At 52.6% G+C, this 15,628-nt stretch overlaps 1 protein-coding gene and 1 long non-coding RNA gene across 3 annotated transcripts in view; one reads left to right on the top strand and one right to left on the bottom strand.

Moving 5' to 3' along the window:
- Positions 1–9,568, top strand: part of LOC135365346 (uncharacterized) — a 13,096-nt gene extending 3,528 nt beyond the window's left edge. The window contains exon 3 of the long non-coding RNA XR_010413014.1: positions 9,204–9,568. This is a non-coding gene — a long non-coding RNA (uncharacterized LOC135365346). The remainder of the gene's footprint in view (positions 1–9,203) is intronic.
- Positions 3,056–15,628, bottom strand: MON1A (MON1 homolog A, secretory trafficking associated). Of its 2 annotated transcripts, XM_045862347.1 has the most exons (6): positions 15,369–15,628; positions 7,336–7,475; positions 5,639–6,124; positions 4,299–5,064; positions 3,439–3,586; positions 3,056–3,339 (listed from the first exon to the last, which is right to left on the bottom strand). In XM_045862347.1, exons 2-6 carry the CDS (start codon positions 7,460–7,462, stop codon positions 3,199–3,201), a joined length of 1,668 nt encoding a protein of 555 aa, XP_045718303.1. In that variant the 5' UTR covers positions 7,463–7,475; positions 15,369–15,628; the 3' UTR covers positions 3,056–3,198. The 2 variants fall into 2 exon arrangements, with proteins under 2 accessions (XP_045718303.1, XP_045718304.1); XM_045862348.1 differs by lacking the exon at positions 5,639–6,124.

The following is a 15,628-nucleotide window of genomic DNA, read 5'->3' as shown; positions in this document are numbered from 1 at the left end:
TTCTCTCTCTGGTGTGTGAAGTGTATGGGATTGGGAGGAGGAGAGGCTACACCTGGATTTCAGCAGCCGCTCCTTGATAACTGCTTCTCCCCAGTACTGGAGAGGGGCTTTGGGGGACGTCGTCAGCCTGACAGCCCCCTCAGCCAGGTGGGCCTGGACCCTGGGCGGGGGGAGGTTCATAGAGTGGCCCTAGGCTGAGGTCTGAGGGATCTGTGAACTGTGGGTCCCAGGGCTTTGGAAGGTAAGAGCGGTGGGAGAGAGAGGAGCTTTCAGCCCAGCAGGATTCATTCAGCCTGACTTTTGGAGCTGTATCTTCTGTACTCCCCCATCCAGACCATACTCCTTGTTCCTCCTTCCAGGAGCACCTTTTTCCTTTCCTCCTCTTGGAACTTAGATGGCACCTCCTCCAGGAAGCCCTCCTGATCCTGTCAATGCCAGATCCATTTTGTGGGTCCCACAGATCCTGTGCTATACCCACCCCAGCACAGTTGACTCTGGATACCTGGGGGACCTTTTCCCCATCCCTAGTGCTGGACTCCCTCCCCGCTCAAGGCTGGAGGTCAATGAGCACCTGGTGGAGAGAGGAAATGCAGGAGTGGGCAGCCACACCCAGTGTTGGGAGGATTCCAAGCCTTGGGCAACGTAAAAGGCACTCCCTTCTCTAACCAGAATTGGCCCGGAAATGAATAAATACCTATAAAAAAATCATGGCATGGTTCCTGTGTTTCACAGCCAACATGCACATGCCTGATAGTCATGCATGGCAAAACTGAAATGAAACAGTCTCTGCTGGCACTAGGACATAGTTTCTTGGACCCCCATCCTGCCTCAGGACGTTCGGAGAGATTTTTGTGGGTTGGGAGGAGACTTCAGGGCCCTCCTTGATCACCCTATCCACCTGTTTTGAGGGTTGGGATACAGCAGTCAACAGTTGATTCTTTGCTGCCACCATGTGGCCAAGATGTTGGCTGCCCCCAAGCCAGCGTCCCTTCCTGGGCAGCCCTGGTCCTGGATAGCAAGCATCCACAGGAGCAACCCCTTCCTCCTCCCCCAACTGCTCAGTCTGCAGGAGGGGGGAGGCAAACCATGTGGGGGAAGTCTGTGCTAGGTATAAGTGCTCCCCCAAGCTGAGCTCATAAGGCCTGGCCCATATTTGACTTAGGACCTGCCCAATTACCCTGGCATCTGTGACCTCGAAGGAGTGCCCTCTCTTCCCATTTTGGGCTCTCACACCCCTCTGAACACTACTCCAAAGAACTAGTGCTGGCCTTTTTCTCCAACCCAAAGAGATCATCTGAGTGTCAGAGGGGATCTCTCTAACCACGGTATGACCGTATCATTCTGCAGCTTTAAAACGTTCAGTGGCTCCCCAGTGCCAGAATTTTACCTGGAGTTCGAGAACCCTAGGCCTTGAAAACTCCTCCGGCTTCGGTGTAAACCAGTAATACCAGGTTCTTTATCAAGTCCTTTGTGTTGCACGTGCTGGTTCCCCCACTAGGAGCACCTTCCCTGTTTGCCTGTTATTCCTTGATCCCCAGATAAACCCCACACTTTAGGTGCCTCCTGATTGTCACCACCCCTTTCCACACCCACCCAGAATAGGTGCTGAACTGCAGAGAAGCTGAGAACCCTACGAGGATCACAGCAGCCAACAGGGGCTCCTAGGGGAGGACCACTGACCAGAAGAATGCTGATAGCAGTCCTGGCATCACCCGGGCCCCAGAGACAGCGGTTTGGTGCACTGGCCAGGATCAAGGGGAGAAACAGAAGCAGGAACGGGCAGAAAAGAGACCCAGGGCACATGTGCAGGGTGAGCAGCACCACCAAGCCTGTGGCTGTTCCGCAAGGACTCTGGGGTCAGGGCAGGTGGCTTGCGGCCATACCCATTCTAATGTGATCCAGGATGGGGCCAAGGGCAGGGACTATGCTGCCATTTCCTGGGACAGCAATTGAACCATTCCAGTGTACCCTTGGCCCATGCTACCCACACAAATTTCTTTTCCCAACATGGGTTGTTTTTAGTGGCAGAGTATCTTAGCCCAGCTCTCAGAGACTACATGAGGGTGATTCACTCTACAGTCTGAAGACCATACTCAGTGGACACTCTTCTCCCATAAACATTTCCTAGGTCTTCTGCTCCCCTAGCCAATGAGATGGTTAAGTTGTGGCAGAACTGGAAAAGCCCCCCCCCCCTCCCACCCCAGCAGCAAGGTAGAAGCTTTCTGAGCTGTGCCTTGGGTTCTGCCCAAAGAGGGTCTCGGGATAGAGTGAATGGGGCTGGGCCTTCACTGCTGAGCCTCCAGGGATGTCCACAGTGACCCCCGTGGGCTGGGCCATTCCAGGGTATCGGGTGGCTGAAAAGGGCCCAGTGTCCCTAGTGGCAACTGCCCTTCCTAGGGCAGGGTTCACCTCTCCCCAGAAGTCAGCTGGGTCTTCTTGCAGGCCCTCCAGCTCACTCCTGGGGCCATCCTGAGGAATGTACTGGCTGGAAGGACAGATGCTGAGGTGGATAGCCCTTCAAGCTGGGACAATTTCCGCAGAGGCCTAGAGCTACGGTGAAGCTGAACTCTGAATCTTGAGGTCTGTGCTGAACACTGGACCACCTCACCAAGGGCTCCAACCCCCACGTACCAAGGCTCAGACTCTCCCTAGTTGACCGTCCGAATCTTACTCAGCCCAGTAAGCAGAGCCACACCTCCCAGAGCGTATGACTGGTCCTTTGGGGCACATCGCTGGGGGCCCCTCCTAGGAGTGAGAGGGGAGGCGCCAGGGCTCCGACTGAATGTTGGGGTGGGGCGGTGGGGTGCAAGGCCAGGAGGTGCTGGAGAACACTTTATGTGTGGCAAGACTTTAGCTGAATGCAGAGAGCCCCAGCCCCAGTTTTGACTCTGAGTGCCGGTGGCCTGATGCTGTGCAAGGGAGGGAGGAGAAGGACTCAAATGTGCATGTGGCCCTGTGCGTGGGGGAGCACAGGCAAGGACCAGGGAGAAGGATCCGGTATCTGTATGTGAGTGAGAGTGGGTGAGTGAAGGGACCAGTGACAAGGCCCAACGAGTGTCTTCCCCAAAGCACTTTAATGCACGCACCAACCCACAGTCCCCACCTGCTGCCTGGGCAACAGAGGCCAACCCACGTGGAGGCTCCCGTGGCTTCCATGGCCCAGTGTGCCGAAGAGGGCTGAACCCACACACATTCCCATCAGTAGGTGAGGGGCGTAAGGATGAAGAGGCGGTCTTCTTCTTTGCGGATCCAGCGCATCAGCTTATGGATGGCACTGACGGCAGATGCCTTGGTCCCCAGGGGGCTGTAGCACATGTAGAGCTCAAAGGCACCTGTCACCTGGAGGAGGGGGCACAGGGTAGTCATTGAGGTTAGGTAGCCCTCAGGCCCTCTGCCCGGGATCCCGATAAAGCCCAGGCCAGCCCAGGGCCACCTTACCCAGGCCAGGAGGTTCTCATTGGGGCCTGTGTAGTAGATGGTCTTGAGTGGGCGGGAGGCATTGTGGGCTCGGCTGTGCAGGTACTGGTAGAGGCCCAGCAGCCGCTCCTGCTCCTCTTCACTGGTGTACGGGGCCTCAATCTCAGGGCTGGAGATGGGGGGGGGGGTTCGCAAAGAAATGACTTCCAGTGCCTTCTCTGGAGACCCAGAAACAAACCATTCCTAGCCAGGGAGACTCTGCCATGTGTCCTACCCTCAAAATGTTCTCCCAGGATAGGGCACTGTCTACCTACCACAGAAGACTCTCCAGGACAGGGCTAGGCCCACCCACACTGGAGCCCTGTTCTTCCCCCTCCCCCAAGTTCATGGCATCTTTGGTGACCTTCCCTTGGAGAGGCCAATCTGAGTTTAGGTGTCTAAGACAGAGGGACAGGTCTGAAGTGGAGGAAGAGTGATTTGGGAACCCAAAAAGGGGTAATGGGAGGATCGAAGATGCCACATCTGGCCCCAGCCCCTCTGTTGGAGGAGGAGTACTGTGCCTCCTGGCCTGGACTAAAATGACCCCTAAGGCAGACTTGCTCCAGGGCAGGAGATCCAGGAGACCTCGGTTCCAGCTTCCTTCCCTGGGTGTATTGGGTATTTCAAGGCCTTCTGGGTAACAAAGTGGAGCGATGTATGCCCATAGGGAACAGAGGGATAGGGAGACTGGGTCCCTGATGTCAGAGGGAAGCAGATCCAACATGTCAGTCCATTCCCAGAGGAGCTGTCAGCTTCAGGACTGCATCAGGGCTCAGGACCAATCCTTCTCCCCATCCCCACCCCTATCTCCCTCAAGCAGTGTCCCCAAGGCCCTCCCTCACCTGGTGAAGAGTCCCGAGCTCTTTGACTTATAGAGGAAGTGGCGCAGGTCCGGGATGCCCACTTGAGCAACACTGTAGTAGGGCGTGCGCAGGGCCTCCCGCAGCGCCAGGTGGGCTCCGCGCTTCCGCAGGCGCTCCTGAAAGCGGCGGCGGCAGTCAGAGACTGCAAAGAAGTCCTCGCGGTCGGTGGAGACGAGCAGCAGGCAGAGATCGGTGTCAGGCTCCAGGTAAGAGATGTGTGCGTGGAAGAAGCCGGCTGCATTAAATTTGGGCAGGCACACGGGCGTCCAGGCCTCGCCCTCGCGGAAGGACGAGGAGGAACTGATGAGGTTGAAGAGCAGGTGCAGGTCGATGGGGTGCAGGAATTGGTCCTTGCGGCGCACTAGCGCCACGAGCTGGTTGCGCGCCAGCAGGATGGAGAAGACGAGGCTGCGCGCACGCGCCTGCTGCAGGCTGGCACTCACCGCGTCGCGCACTGTCGCCGCCAGGGGCAGGCAGCGCGCCGCCCCCATGAGGAAGCTGGGGTCTCGCGCCATGAGCTGCAGCAGGTTGTCGGTGATGCGCTCCGAGCCCGAGAGCAGGCGCCGCAGGTCGTAGTTCTGCTTCTGCTGGAAGATGTGGCTCAGCTGCGCGCCCGTGAGAAGGCTCAGGATCTGATAGTAGATGTAGAGCAGCTCCTGCGCCAGTTCCTGCGCCGACTGCCGCGTGCGCGCCACTGCCACCAGCACCAGTGGGCTCCGGCGCACGAATACTACCTTGTAGCCATCTGAAGGTGGAGGGAGGGCGTGTCAGCTTCTCCGGGAAGCCTTCCTGGATTGGCCTTGCCCAGCTCCCTCGGAGCCCTGGCTTCCTACGCAGCTTGTCGCCTTCTACATCCTCTCCACCCTCCCTCAGAGCTCTGCACAGTAGGGACTTAAGGATGATGAAGATAAAAACGGCAGCCCAAGGTCCCCTTTCCCTGAGGACTCCAGGCCTGTCCCTTCCACTTGGTTCACAGACTGGCACCAGCCAAAATGCAGTGAGCACTTCAGAAAAACATGCTTGTGTTAAACGGCAAGAGCCAGGACCTGGGGCTTTTTGGTCACCTCCCCCGACTTCTGGTTCTCTCCAAGGGCAAAGCCCACATCAGAGCCACCTCTGGCCCTCACAATAGCCCTGTCAGACAGGCATGCTATCCATGTTCAGATGACAATACTGAAGCCCAGTGAGGCGGAAGGACTGCCCTTGGACCCCTTCACATAGCACATCCCAGGCCTCTCTAGTCCCCGGGGATCCAGGACCTGCTATGAATTAACCCTGGCCAGGGGAGCCCTCCCTGCCCCCCTTTCCAGGTGGCTCACCTGCATGGATAGAACGAATGGCATTCTTGTCTGCCTCCAGGAAGGACACCAGGGCCACCATGACACCCATGGTGCTGGAAAGCGCCTCCTCTGACCCATAGCGGGAGTACACAGGCTTCCCCGCCTCGCTCAGCACAAAGATGTGCTTCTGGTGCAGTCGCCATGCCTCAGCAGCCTCCTCGTCATCCCCCTCGCCTGTGCCCTCCCTGGGGGGTTCTGTGGCTGGCCGCCCAACTGCCCCTGAAGACTCTGGCCAGTCCTCAGAGCTTCCTGGCAGCATCTCCTCCTGCAGGTCTCGGGCCACACCCGTCAGCTGGGTGCTCAGCTCACTGAAGTCCTGGCTGATCTGGCGCATGTCTGCAGGCAGTGGTGGGGGACCCCCGACACCCTCCTTAGGGCTGTCCCCAGAAGCTGCCCCATCCTCCGATTCCGTCAGGTCCTCGTAGGAACGGGCATGGACGAACATGGCACCCTCCTGCCCGGCACCTGCCAGCCAAAAGCACTGGTGCTTAGAGCAGGACCCGCTGGCAGACCACCTTACCAGCAAGGTGCCTAATATGGCACTTTAGCCTCACTGCCTGTCCTGGCGAGACGGGCCGCTGTTCCCTCCTACTACTGCCTACTGCGAGTTATGCCTCCCTGCCACTGAGAGCCCACCAGTCTCCGCCCATCACGCTGGGACTAAGACCCAAACCCCTCATGGCTGCGGGGGCGGCTGGTATCTGCTTGCTTCTCTCACTCTCATCTCACAGTCCTTACCCATTCCACTCACACTGACCTTCATCCACCTGCTCTTTGGACACCCTCAACACACCCCCACCCACCTCAGGGCCTCTGCACCTGCTGTTCCCTCTGCCTGGAAGACACTGGAACCTCCTCATATGGCCGGCTCCTTGTCACACTTCAGCTCTTAGCAAAAACGTTAGTTACCTCCTCACCTGACCTCCAACCCTAGGCACTCTGTCACATCTCCCTCCTTGACTTCTCTTGTGCCACTTGTCAGTTGTTACCCTTCTCCCCCACCGCAGTGGGGTTCCTGCGTTCAGTGACTCTCTCTCCCTGCGAGAAGTCTCCCTGACTCTGCTCAGGCCATAGTTCCTAACCCACTCCAGTGTAATGGCCCCACTAGCTTGTGGCTCCCCTAAGGCAGGGACCATGTCAGTCCTCCTTTACTGATTTTTTTTTTGACAGAATAATTCAACAGATATATTTTGAGTCTCTATGAGGAGTTCGGTACTCTACTAGGTATTGGGGATACAACCACTCTGTGCTCAAAGAGCTCATGATCTTGGGGACGAGAGATGTGCAATACACACATAAACACATAAAGTTACAAAATAATGAGTATCCCGTATAGGGCATGGTCAGAGCAGGCAGGCCTGACTTGTGAGGAGGTGATATTTAAGCTGAGAGCTGAGGAAGGGAGAAGGAGCCAGGAAGATACACTGCAGACCCAGGGAACAGGAGGAGGACCCAGGCTGGCACAGGGTGAGTAGCCCAACACGAAATGGAGAGGAAGGCCGGACACAGCCGGACTGAGCCCAGTTCCCTGCAGTATCCCCAGCACCTGACAAATAGCCCAGGAGTGACTGAACAACTACGTGAATGAGTGGGAGCGAAAGACTGGTTGGGAATCCCAGTGGCCCTGGAGGCTGCTCTCATTGTCAGCTTCCTGGAGCTGCACACTCTGCCCGTACCTGGCTCCATTCCCTGAGCCAGTCCTGGTGTGGGGCTCTCAGCTCTCTCCATACTCTGCCCATCAGAAGGAGCCAATGTGCCATCAGGGCATTCGCTGCTTCTCTTCCTCTGCATGTCGGCAGCCATCCTTCAGGCTCGCCTGTGGGGCAAACAAAGGTGTCATCGAGGCTAAGGGGGAAGGTGCTGTTGGCAGGAGTCACTGGTATAATTAACGTGGTAAGTACAGGAAAGCATCCCTCACCAGACCCAACTAGCTCAAACCTCTGGGGAATGGGTTCTGAGTAGTCCCCTCTAAAAAATGAAGTATGTTGTTCTTTTTCTAAATAGAAAAGGAAGAAAGAATTCATTGTACCTACTCACTGTAGAAAACTTGGAAAATACAACAAGGTCTAAAGAAAGAAATGTCACCATTCTCCCACCTTTCAGGATCTTTCACTGTTCGCATTTTGGTGTATTTCCTCCCAGTTTTTTTTAATGTACATAAAAGGTAAATAATTTTTTTTTTTTTTTACAAACTGATAACAGCAGCTAACATTGAGCGCCAAGGCAGTGTGCTAAGAAGTTCAGTAGACAGTTATCCAAGCCTAATCACTCCGCCCTGGGGCAGGTGCCTGTGTCTCAGGCTAGCTTTATAGATCAAGGGACTGAGGCTGGGAGAGTTTAGATACCTTGCCTGATGTCACAACAGGGAGGAAGCTGGAAGCTGGGAATTGAAACAATTCTGTATCCTGCTGTCTTTCAGCACACATCCTACCACGAACATTTCCCCATTCAAAACTGGGTAGACCAATAGTGCTTTCTGGATATTTGCAAAGAACGAACACACTTGTCTTCAGGCTGGCTTTTTTCCGAATACACTGTTGTACTTTCTGATTTTGGCACCGGGGCTTGCCTTACAAATTACAAACAACTAGAGACATGACGGTTCTCAGTGTCCATCTGATGGCCAGGATAGACTCAGCTTGATCTCTGGGCCTGGTGGAGGTGGCTGGGAGTGGATGGCAGGGATAATGAAATTGGATGGCTCACCTGGAGTCATCCCTTGGGCCCCTGAATGGCAAGCTGAAGGGCCTTCACTTGGGGGGCAATATACATTCCCAGGGGAGGGGTTCCATCTGAGGCGCTGACCCTTTCGTGAAGAGAGATCTGGCTGGATAGGCTAGAAGGGCAGCAAAGACCAGAGACTCATGAAGAGGTCATGCAGGCAGGCCAGGGGCCTGGGAGGGACTGGTGTTAGTGACCCCATCCCTGCCTTCCTAGGGCAAAGTCATAAGGAATAACTGAGACCTTGTTTCCCACTAGCTCTGCAACCTTGGGCAAATGGCTCCTCCCTGAGCCTGGTGTGAAGTAGGTGCTCAAAAATGTTCACGAAGAGAGCAATCTCAAAGAGACGGCGTCCCCATCACTCGCATTTGTGTGGTCCCAGGTTGTCTGTATCCACGAGCACTCTCTCAGACCCCCCAGCCCCATCCCACCAGAGCTCCTATCAGGGAGCTCCTGTATGTACCCAAAGAACTGACTTTCAAGCTCCTTTTGTTTTGTCATCTTTGTTGGAAGCTATGGAATCCTTTCTTCAAATGAGTCTTTTGCAGAAGTTCAATGTGCAAAACAGACGGGGCATCCCAGTGGCCATTCCTGCACTGAACCTGGAGCATTGCACAAGTGAAGGCTTCTCCCTCTGCCTGCCACTCCCCATGCTTGTGCTCTCTCTTGCACGCTCTCTCTGACAAGTAAATAAATAAAATCTTTTTAAAAAAAACAATTACCACATTTCTATGTCGCCTCACTTTCCCACTCCACTGGTCAATCAGTTTACAACTTCTCTCTTCTCAAACTTGCCTCACCTGCTTCTCCCACTCTCACTCAGCGCTATCCGTGATACCGCTGAGGAAACAGAAGTCAGCCAAAGAGAACTTCCAAGATTCCCACCACCAGTTCACCTCACCTGTCAGACGCTGCCTTCCTTCTCACTGAAGATGAGCTGTCGTGCTCCAGCGGGGGCAAACTCCCCCACTCTAGTCCCTCTCGCCCTCACAAGCATAGCTCATGGCTTCAGCAGCTGTCCCTCTCTCCTAGATCATTGGTTTTCCCTTCTCCCCTATCCATCACCAATATGCTGACGCTTCGTCCATTTTCAAGACACCTTCCCTGGGGTGTGTTTACTCCGTTATAATCTACTGAGCTGTACTTATGATTTGTGAACTTTACGTCTGTCTTATTTCAATTAAAAAATTAAAACAAACCTCCCTCTAGGTTCCACCCCATTTTTTTGCTGCCCTTTATAAAACAAACAAACCTCAAAATAGTAAATAAGGGGCGCCTGGGTGGCTCAGTTGGTTGAGCGACTGCCTTCGGCTCAGGTCATGATCCTGGAGTCCCGGGATCGAGTCCCGCATCGGGCTCCCTGCTCGGCGGGGAGTCTGCTTCTCCCTCTGACCCTCCTCCCTCTCATGCTCTCTGTCTCTCATTCTCTCTGTCTCAAATAAATAAATAAAATCTTTAAAAAAAATAGTAAATAATACTTGGAGTTTAATTAGTCAGGTGGGCTAGGTTATGTTGTATAACAAATGAATGCCAAAATGGCAGAGGCTTTACACATAAAGGCTTATTTTTTGCTCACGCAAAATCTACCATGGGTCTGGTAGTAATTCAGTTCCCTTCCAAGCAGTGATTCAGGAATCCAAGTTGCTTGCATCTCATAGCTCTGCCATTGGAATACGTACTTTTCCCACATCACTGGGCAGTGGAAGACAGGGCTTGGAAGGTCATGTATGAGCTCTTAAATACTTCAAAGCCCAGATTGGCCAGAACTAGTCACGTAGCCAGAGGGACTGGGAAATGTGGAGAGTCGTGGATATTTGGTAATCAAAAAGTAAATCTGCCACAGCCTCTCCACTTCTCCCACTCACTCCTGAAGCCATTCCAACTAGACTTGTGTCTCCATTACTCTAGTAACACTGTTCCTATCAAGGTTGCCAGTTGACTTCAGGATCATCTCACTTCACTCAGTTGCAGTGGATACACTTGATCATTTCCTCTCTTTTGAAACATTTTTTTCTTCTTGGCTTCTGGTACACCACTCTCCTTCCTTGGTTCTCCTCCTACCTCATGGACCATTTCTTCTAAGTCCTTTTTGCAGTTCTTCTGACAGTTAGGGAACCCAGATTTCAGTCCTTAGATCTCTTCCCTGTCCTCATTCAATCTACTGGTGATCTTATTCAGTCTCATGGTTTTAAATTCCATTGATACATTATTGATTCCAATTTTTTATTTCCAGTGCCAATCTCTCTTCTGACTTCTAGAAGCACACACATTTAACTGTCTACTTGATGCCTGCCCTTGGATGTCTTACAGTCTCTCAAAGTTCTATGTCCAAAACTGAGTTCCTGATCATCCTCTTAAAAACTTATTCCTCCCATGGGCGCCTATGTGGCTCAGTTGTTAAGCGTCTGCCTTTGGCTCAGGTCATGATCCCAGGGTCCTGGGATCGAGCTCCCACATTGGGCTCTCTGCTCAGCGGGAAGCCTGCTTCTCCCTCTCCCACTCCCCCTGCCTGTGTTCCCTCTCTCACTGTCTCTATCTCTGTCAAATAAATAAATAAAATCTTAAAAACAAACAAACAAAAACCCCCCACTTATTCCTCCCAGAGTTTTATCCATCTCCATGAAAGACGTCATCCTTTCAGTTATTCAGAAAATGATCTTGGAGTCATCTCTTTTGCTCACACCTCATATACCGAACCACTAGCAAATCCTGTCACCTGTACTTTAGAATACAGGTGCACCCAGCAAAATGTCACTCTTGTTAATATTTTCCCCATAGAATTCCTTTTAGTTTTTAATACCCAACTGTGGTAGCCAGCCTTCAAGATGGTCCCCAGTGATCCTCAACTCCTGCTATTCATGCCTTTGTGTACTCCCCTCCCACACCAAACAGGGCTGATCTATATAACCAATAGGATAATGTGAAAATGACAATGTGGGTTTCTGAGGCTAGGTCATAAAAGATACTGTGGCTGCTGCCTTTCTCTCTTGGATCACCCTCTTCAGGTAGAGCCATTAGCCATGTTGTGAGGACACTTGAGCAGTCCTACAGAGAGAACCTCATGGCAAGAAACTGAGACCTGCAAACAGGCAGTATCAAATATGCCAGTCACGTGAGTGAGCAATCCTGGAAGTAAATCATCTGGTCCCAGTCAGGCCTTCTGATGATTGCAGTGTCATGAGAGAATCTGAGCCTGAACCATTCAGCTAAGCTGCTCCCAAATTCCTCCCAAATACCCATAGGAATTGCGTGAAATAATAAATATTTATTATTGTGTTAAGCTGGTAAGTTTTGGGGTAATTTGTTACACAGCAATAGATAACTAATACAACAAACTTGTATTGATTCAGCTTATGTTTATACAGAAAAAAATGCATATTTACATCATCAGAACTTGATCTAGATTTTAATCAAAGTAATGTGCATTTAAAGCCTCAAATTAAAAAAAAAATTTAAAAAAAAAGAAAAAAAAATAAAGCCTCAAATTATATTCCAAATCAGACAGTGGAGTGGAGTGGCAACAAAAGGGGCTTACTTGCATCATGGCTGTTGCAGGTACTGAAAGAGGCCATGATACTGCATCAAAGCAGCAAACAGTGTTTGGTGATCAGGAGGAAATGCTTTAAGCATTTTATATCCTAACACTATAACTTACTAGGCATATATTAGATATATATTTTTCCTGGGATTTAGTACCATTTTAGAAAATTAGGGATTTGGGATTGATGAGGGAAGCATTATACTTTTCCCCATTTAAAATAATGGGAAACAGACACTAAGTTAGTGATCCCAGACATAATGCCCAACTTTTGTAGATTACTGATGTTAAATGGGAAATACCCATATCCAGAATCCAACCGCTGCTCATCACTGCCACCACTACCACATTGGTCCAGGCTACCATTCTCTCTCTAGGAGTGTCGCACCTGTCTTTTAACCAGTCTCCCCACTTCTGCCTTTGTCCCTGCACAGTCTTACCCTCGCACAGCACTCAAAGTGATCCTCTTGAAAAAGAAGTCAGGTCATGTACTTCCCCTGCTCACAACTCTGTAATGGTTCCCATTCATTCAGTGAGAAAGCCAATTTCCTCACAGCAGTGCACAGGCCCCGCCCTATCTCCCCCCCACCCCGCCCCACCATTACTTCTTCTTTTTTTTTTTTTTTTAAAGATTTTATTTATTTATTTGACAGAGAGAGACAGCGAGAGAGGGAACACAAGCAGGGCGAGTGGGAGAGGGAGAAGCAGGCTTCCTGCAGACCGGAGCCCGATGCGGGGCTCGATCCCAGGACCCTGGAACCATGACCTGAGCCGAAGGCAGACGCTTAACGGCTGAGCCACCCAGGCACCCCCCACCATTACTTCTTTGACCTCATCTCCTATCCCTTCCCCCACTCGTTTTACTTCAGCCCAGCCACAATGATCTCGTGGATTTCCTTTAGGATAATGTAAATGTAAATGTAAATCCTGAGCACTTTTTTTACTTCAGAACTTTGCCCTTGCTGAGCTTTCTGCCTGGACCACGTCTCCCTGCCTTTCCCTCTGCCCCCCACCTTACCTAGTCCACTTCTTGGGCTAGATATTGACATGACCCGCTCTCTCACTTCCTTCAGGTTGTTGCTCAAGTGTTACCTATCAGAGAGGCCTTCCTGCAATATCCCTGATTCTCACCCCTTTTGCCCTGCTTCATTTTTCTACATTGAAGGTCACCCTGTGACCTGCCACAAATTTCAATATGTCAGCTCCACACACAGGAAGAGTTTAATCAACATTTGCTAGATAAAAACTTTGGGAGGGAAAAGGTGAAAGATCCTCAAAGAACATCCAGTTATAATGCAGCCTCTGGAGATCCCTGCCTGTGGAGAAGATTTGTGTTTGGTAGTAGTCAAGTGCTCAAGAACAATGGCCCTGGAGTCAGAGGGACCTGGATGAACCTGGTTTGGTTTTATAAGTCTTTAGTTTTCTCATCTATAAAATGGGGATAGGGGCGCCTGGGTGGCTCAGTTGGTTAAGCGACTGCCTTCGGCTCAGGTCATGATCCTGGAGTCCCAGGATCGAGTCCCGCATCGGGCTCCCTGCTCGGCAGGGAGCCTGCTTCTCCCTCTGACCCTCCCCCCTCTCATGCTCTCTCTATCTCATTCTCTCTCAAATGAATAAATAAAATCTTTAAAAATAAAATAAAATAAAATGGGGATAATGATAGTGCTGGTTCGCTGGGTTGTGGGAGGATTAAATGAGATAATCCATGTAATTTGGTTACCCTGGCACAGAGTAAAGGCAAATAAATAAATAAAATCTTAAAAACACTCAGCTGCTGCCATTAGCACACCATGATTATTTTTACTTAGCATTCAGACCATATGTAGCTGCACTTACAGACAGATCCAGTGGTTTCTGCCCCATAAATCAGTCCTTTGAGAGCTGGCTCACCCTGAACCAGGCCCTGAGTGAGCTGGCTGGGGAAAACATGATTCTGACCTCATGAAGCCAGGTTAGGCTCTGGCCTGAAGTGAGCCACCTGTGATGTCCAGCCAAAGAGATGTCTGTGGGCCTAGGACTGGGAGTTCCTCCAGGCTTACTGGCTCTTCATTGGGCCTGACGTTGTAGGAACAGACCATTGGTTTTCTGCTGCTCCTGGAAGTCTCTCCCAAGTTGAACTCTTTGGTTGGCCACATGCCCCTGCTCTGTGCCTTGCACCTTTGGCTCAAAGACCCAAACAAGGTCTACAGCAACTTGCCCAATGTCTTGGGGGCCCACTACCCACCAATCCCTTGTGGGCTTCAGGTGACTGAGCCCAGTGTGGCTGAGGGGTACCCAGCATGGTACATGCATGGAGTGAGGACAGGGTCAGCTGGCTGGGGCTAGCAGTGGCTTCCTTTACAATAGTTCCCCTGCTACCTGAAATCATGTAGCACCTCAGCATCTCCAAGGCTAATCTGGGGATCCAGCCAGAAGTCCTGATGAAGCAAACAGTTCTCTGGACACTTACTCTGGAAACTAGGCAGGGAGGGTGAGTGACTCACAGCAAACCCCACCCCAGCCCCCATTGGAGCCATAACCTGCATGACTGAAGCTCCTGGGAGGCTGGGCCTGAAGCCATTAAGCAAAAGAGGTCTCTTGGAACCAGTCCCATATGTGCCCTTGGGGCCCCTTCTCAGGCAGCCTCTCTAGAAGCCCCCAGGGCATGCTACTTTACCTAGAAGTGCTCTGCTGTGCCCACAAGCAATGTCATCAAAGAGGCTGGGTCCATCAGCCCTTCTTCTGTGCCCACCCTGGAGCAGGTAGAGCCTTCAAGAGCCCCTCCCTACTGGCTCCCTACCACTGTTGCTCCCTCTTCCTGCTTAAAAAGTGCTCTGTTCTCTTTGACTCCTTTGGGAGTGGGCTCCAGATGGGAGGGTGGTGCCAGGATGCATGGGTGCGTGGCAGACAGGGCCCCGGTGAGGCTGTGCTGTAGCTGTTTCAGCAGGATGCCTACTCCTGCTGAGAGCATGGCCTGGTACTTGTCACTGCTGGTGGCCACTCCCCTCTCTGACAAAGGCTGCTCACCCTCCCCCAGCAAACTGGAACCCAGAAAGGGCTGCTCGCTCAGTACAAGGAGCAGACGTGTTATCTGAGCCAGGGCACCCTTGAGAGCAAAGTCCAAAGCCTCAGGACACTACCAGGAGCTGCCCCGCTCACCCCACAGTCACCTCTGCCGATCTTTGAGAGGACTTTATTGGGGGGGGGGTGCCTTGGGGGCCGGGTCCTACCTGGCTACTGTCCCCTACAGGACTTTGCCCTCCCAGCCAAAGGAAGGATTCCGGTCCTCGCCTTTTGTATTCTCCACCTGGGGGCCAACCGGCTAAGGCACCCCAAAGAGACTAAGACCTCCTACCGCAAATGGCAGCGTAGGCAGCAGGGGTGCCCTCTCTTCAAGCCCCTCGCTCCAAAGATGACAGCTCTCCAGTCTCTCGGTACCCCCAGGCCACGTGGGTTGACAGTCGTACTCACCTGTTTCTCCGGGGGGCCCTGGACGCACAGAGATTGCCGGTCACTGCACTCTGCCGGACCCCCGGGAGAGCACGCGTGCCCGGCCGGACCTGGACTGAGGGCGCAGGTTCGCGGGGCCACGGCCCCCTGCGGACGCAGACATGGCCACTGTACGGGCCACCGCCCCCTCCCACCGCCCCTCGCCCGGCCTCCGGCCCAGGAAGACAGCCTTCGCCGGCCTCTCGTGGCGGAGGCCCGGCTCCAGCCGCTCGGCCCAGCCC

The sequence above is a fragment of the Mirounga angustirostris genome, unplaced genomic scaffold (genome assembly GCF_029215605.1).
Source record: "Mirounga angustirostris isolate CCGP_5_RB_7025 unplaced genomic scaffold, mMirAng1.0.hap1 SCAF_1, whole genome shotgun sequence".
In the NCBI taxonomy this organism is placed as follows: Eukaryota; Metazoa; Chordata; class Mammalia; order Carnivora; family Phocidae; genus Mirounga; species Mirounga angustirostris.
The sequence above is the reverse complement of the archived record's forward strand: the minus strand, read 5'-3'. Positions and strand labels throughout refer to the sequence as shown.

Excerpts from the sequence above, each read along its gene's own strand:
- MON1A (XM_045862347.1), bottom strand. The coding sequence starts at position 7,462 with ATGGCTGCCGACATGCAGAGGAAGAGAAGCAGCGAATGCCCTGATGGC. Across the intron at positions 5,065-5,638 it reads CATTCGTTCTATCCATGCAG|ATGGCTACAAGGTAGTATTC; the intron begins GTGAGCCACCTG and ends CTCCACCTTCAG. Across the intron at positions 3,340-3,438 it reads ATGAGAACCTCCTGGCCTGG|GTGACAGGTGCCTTTGAGCT; the intron begins GTAAGGTGGCCC and ends CCCCTCCTCCAG.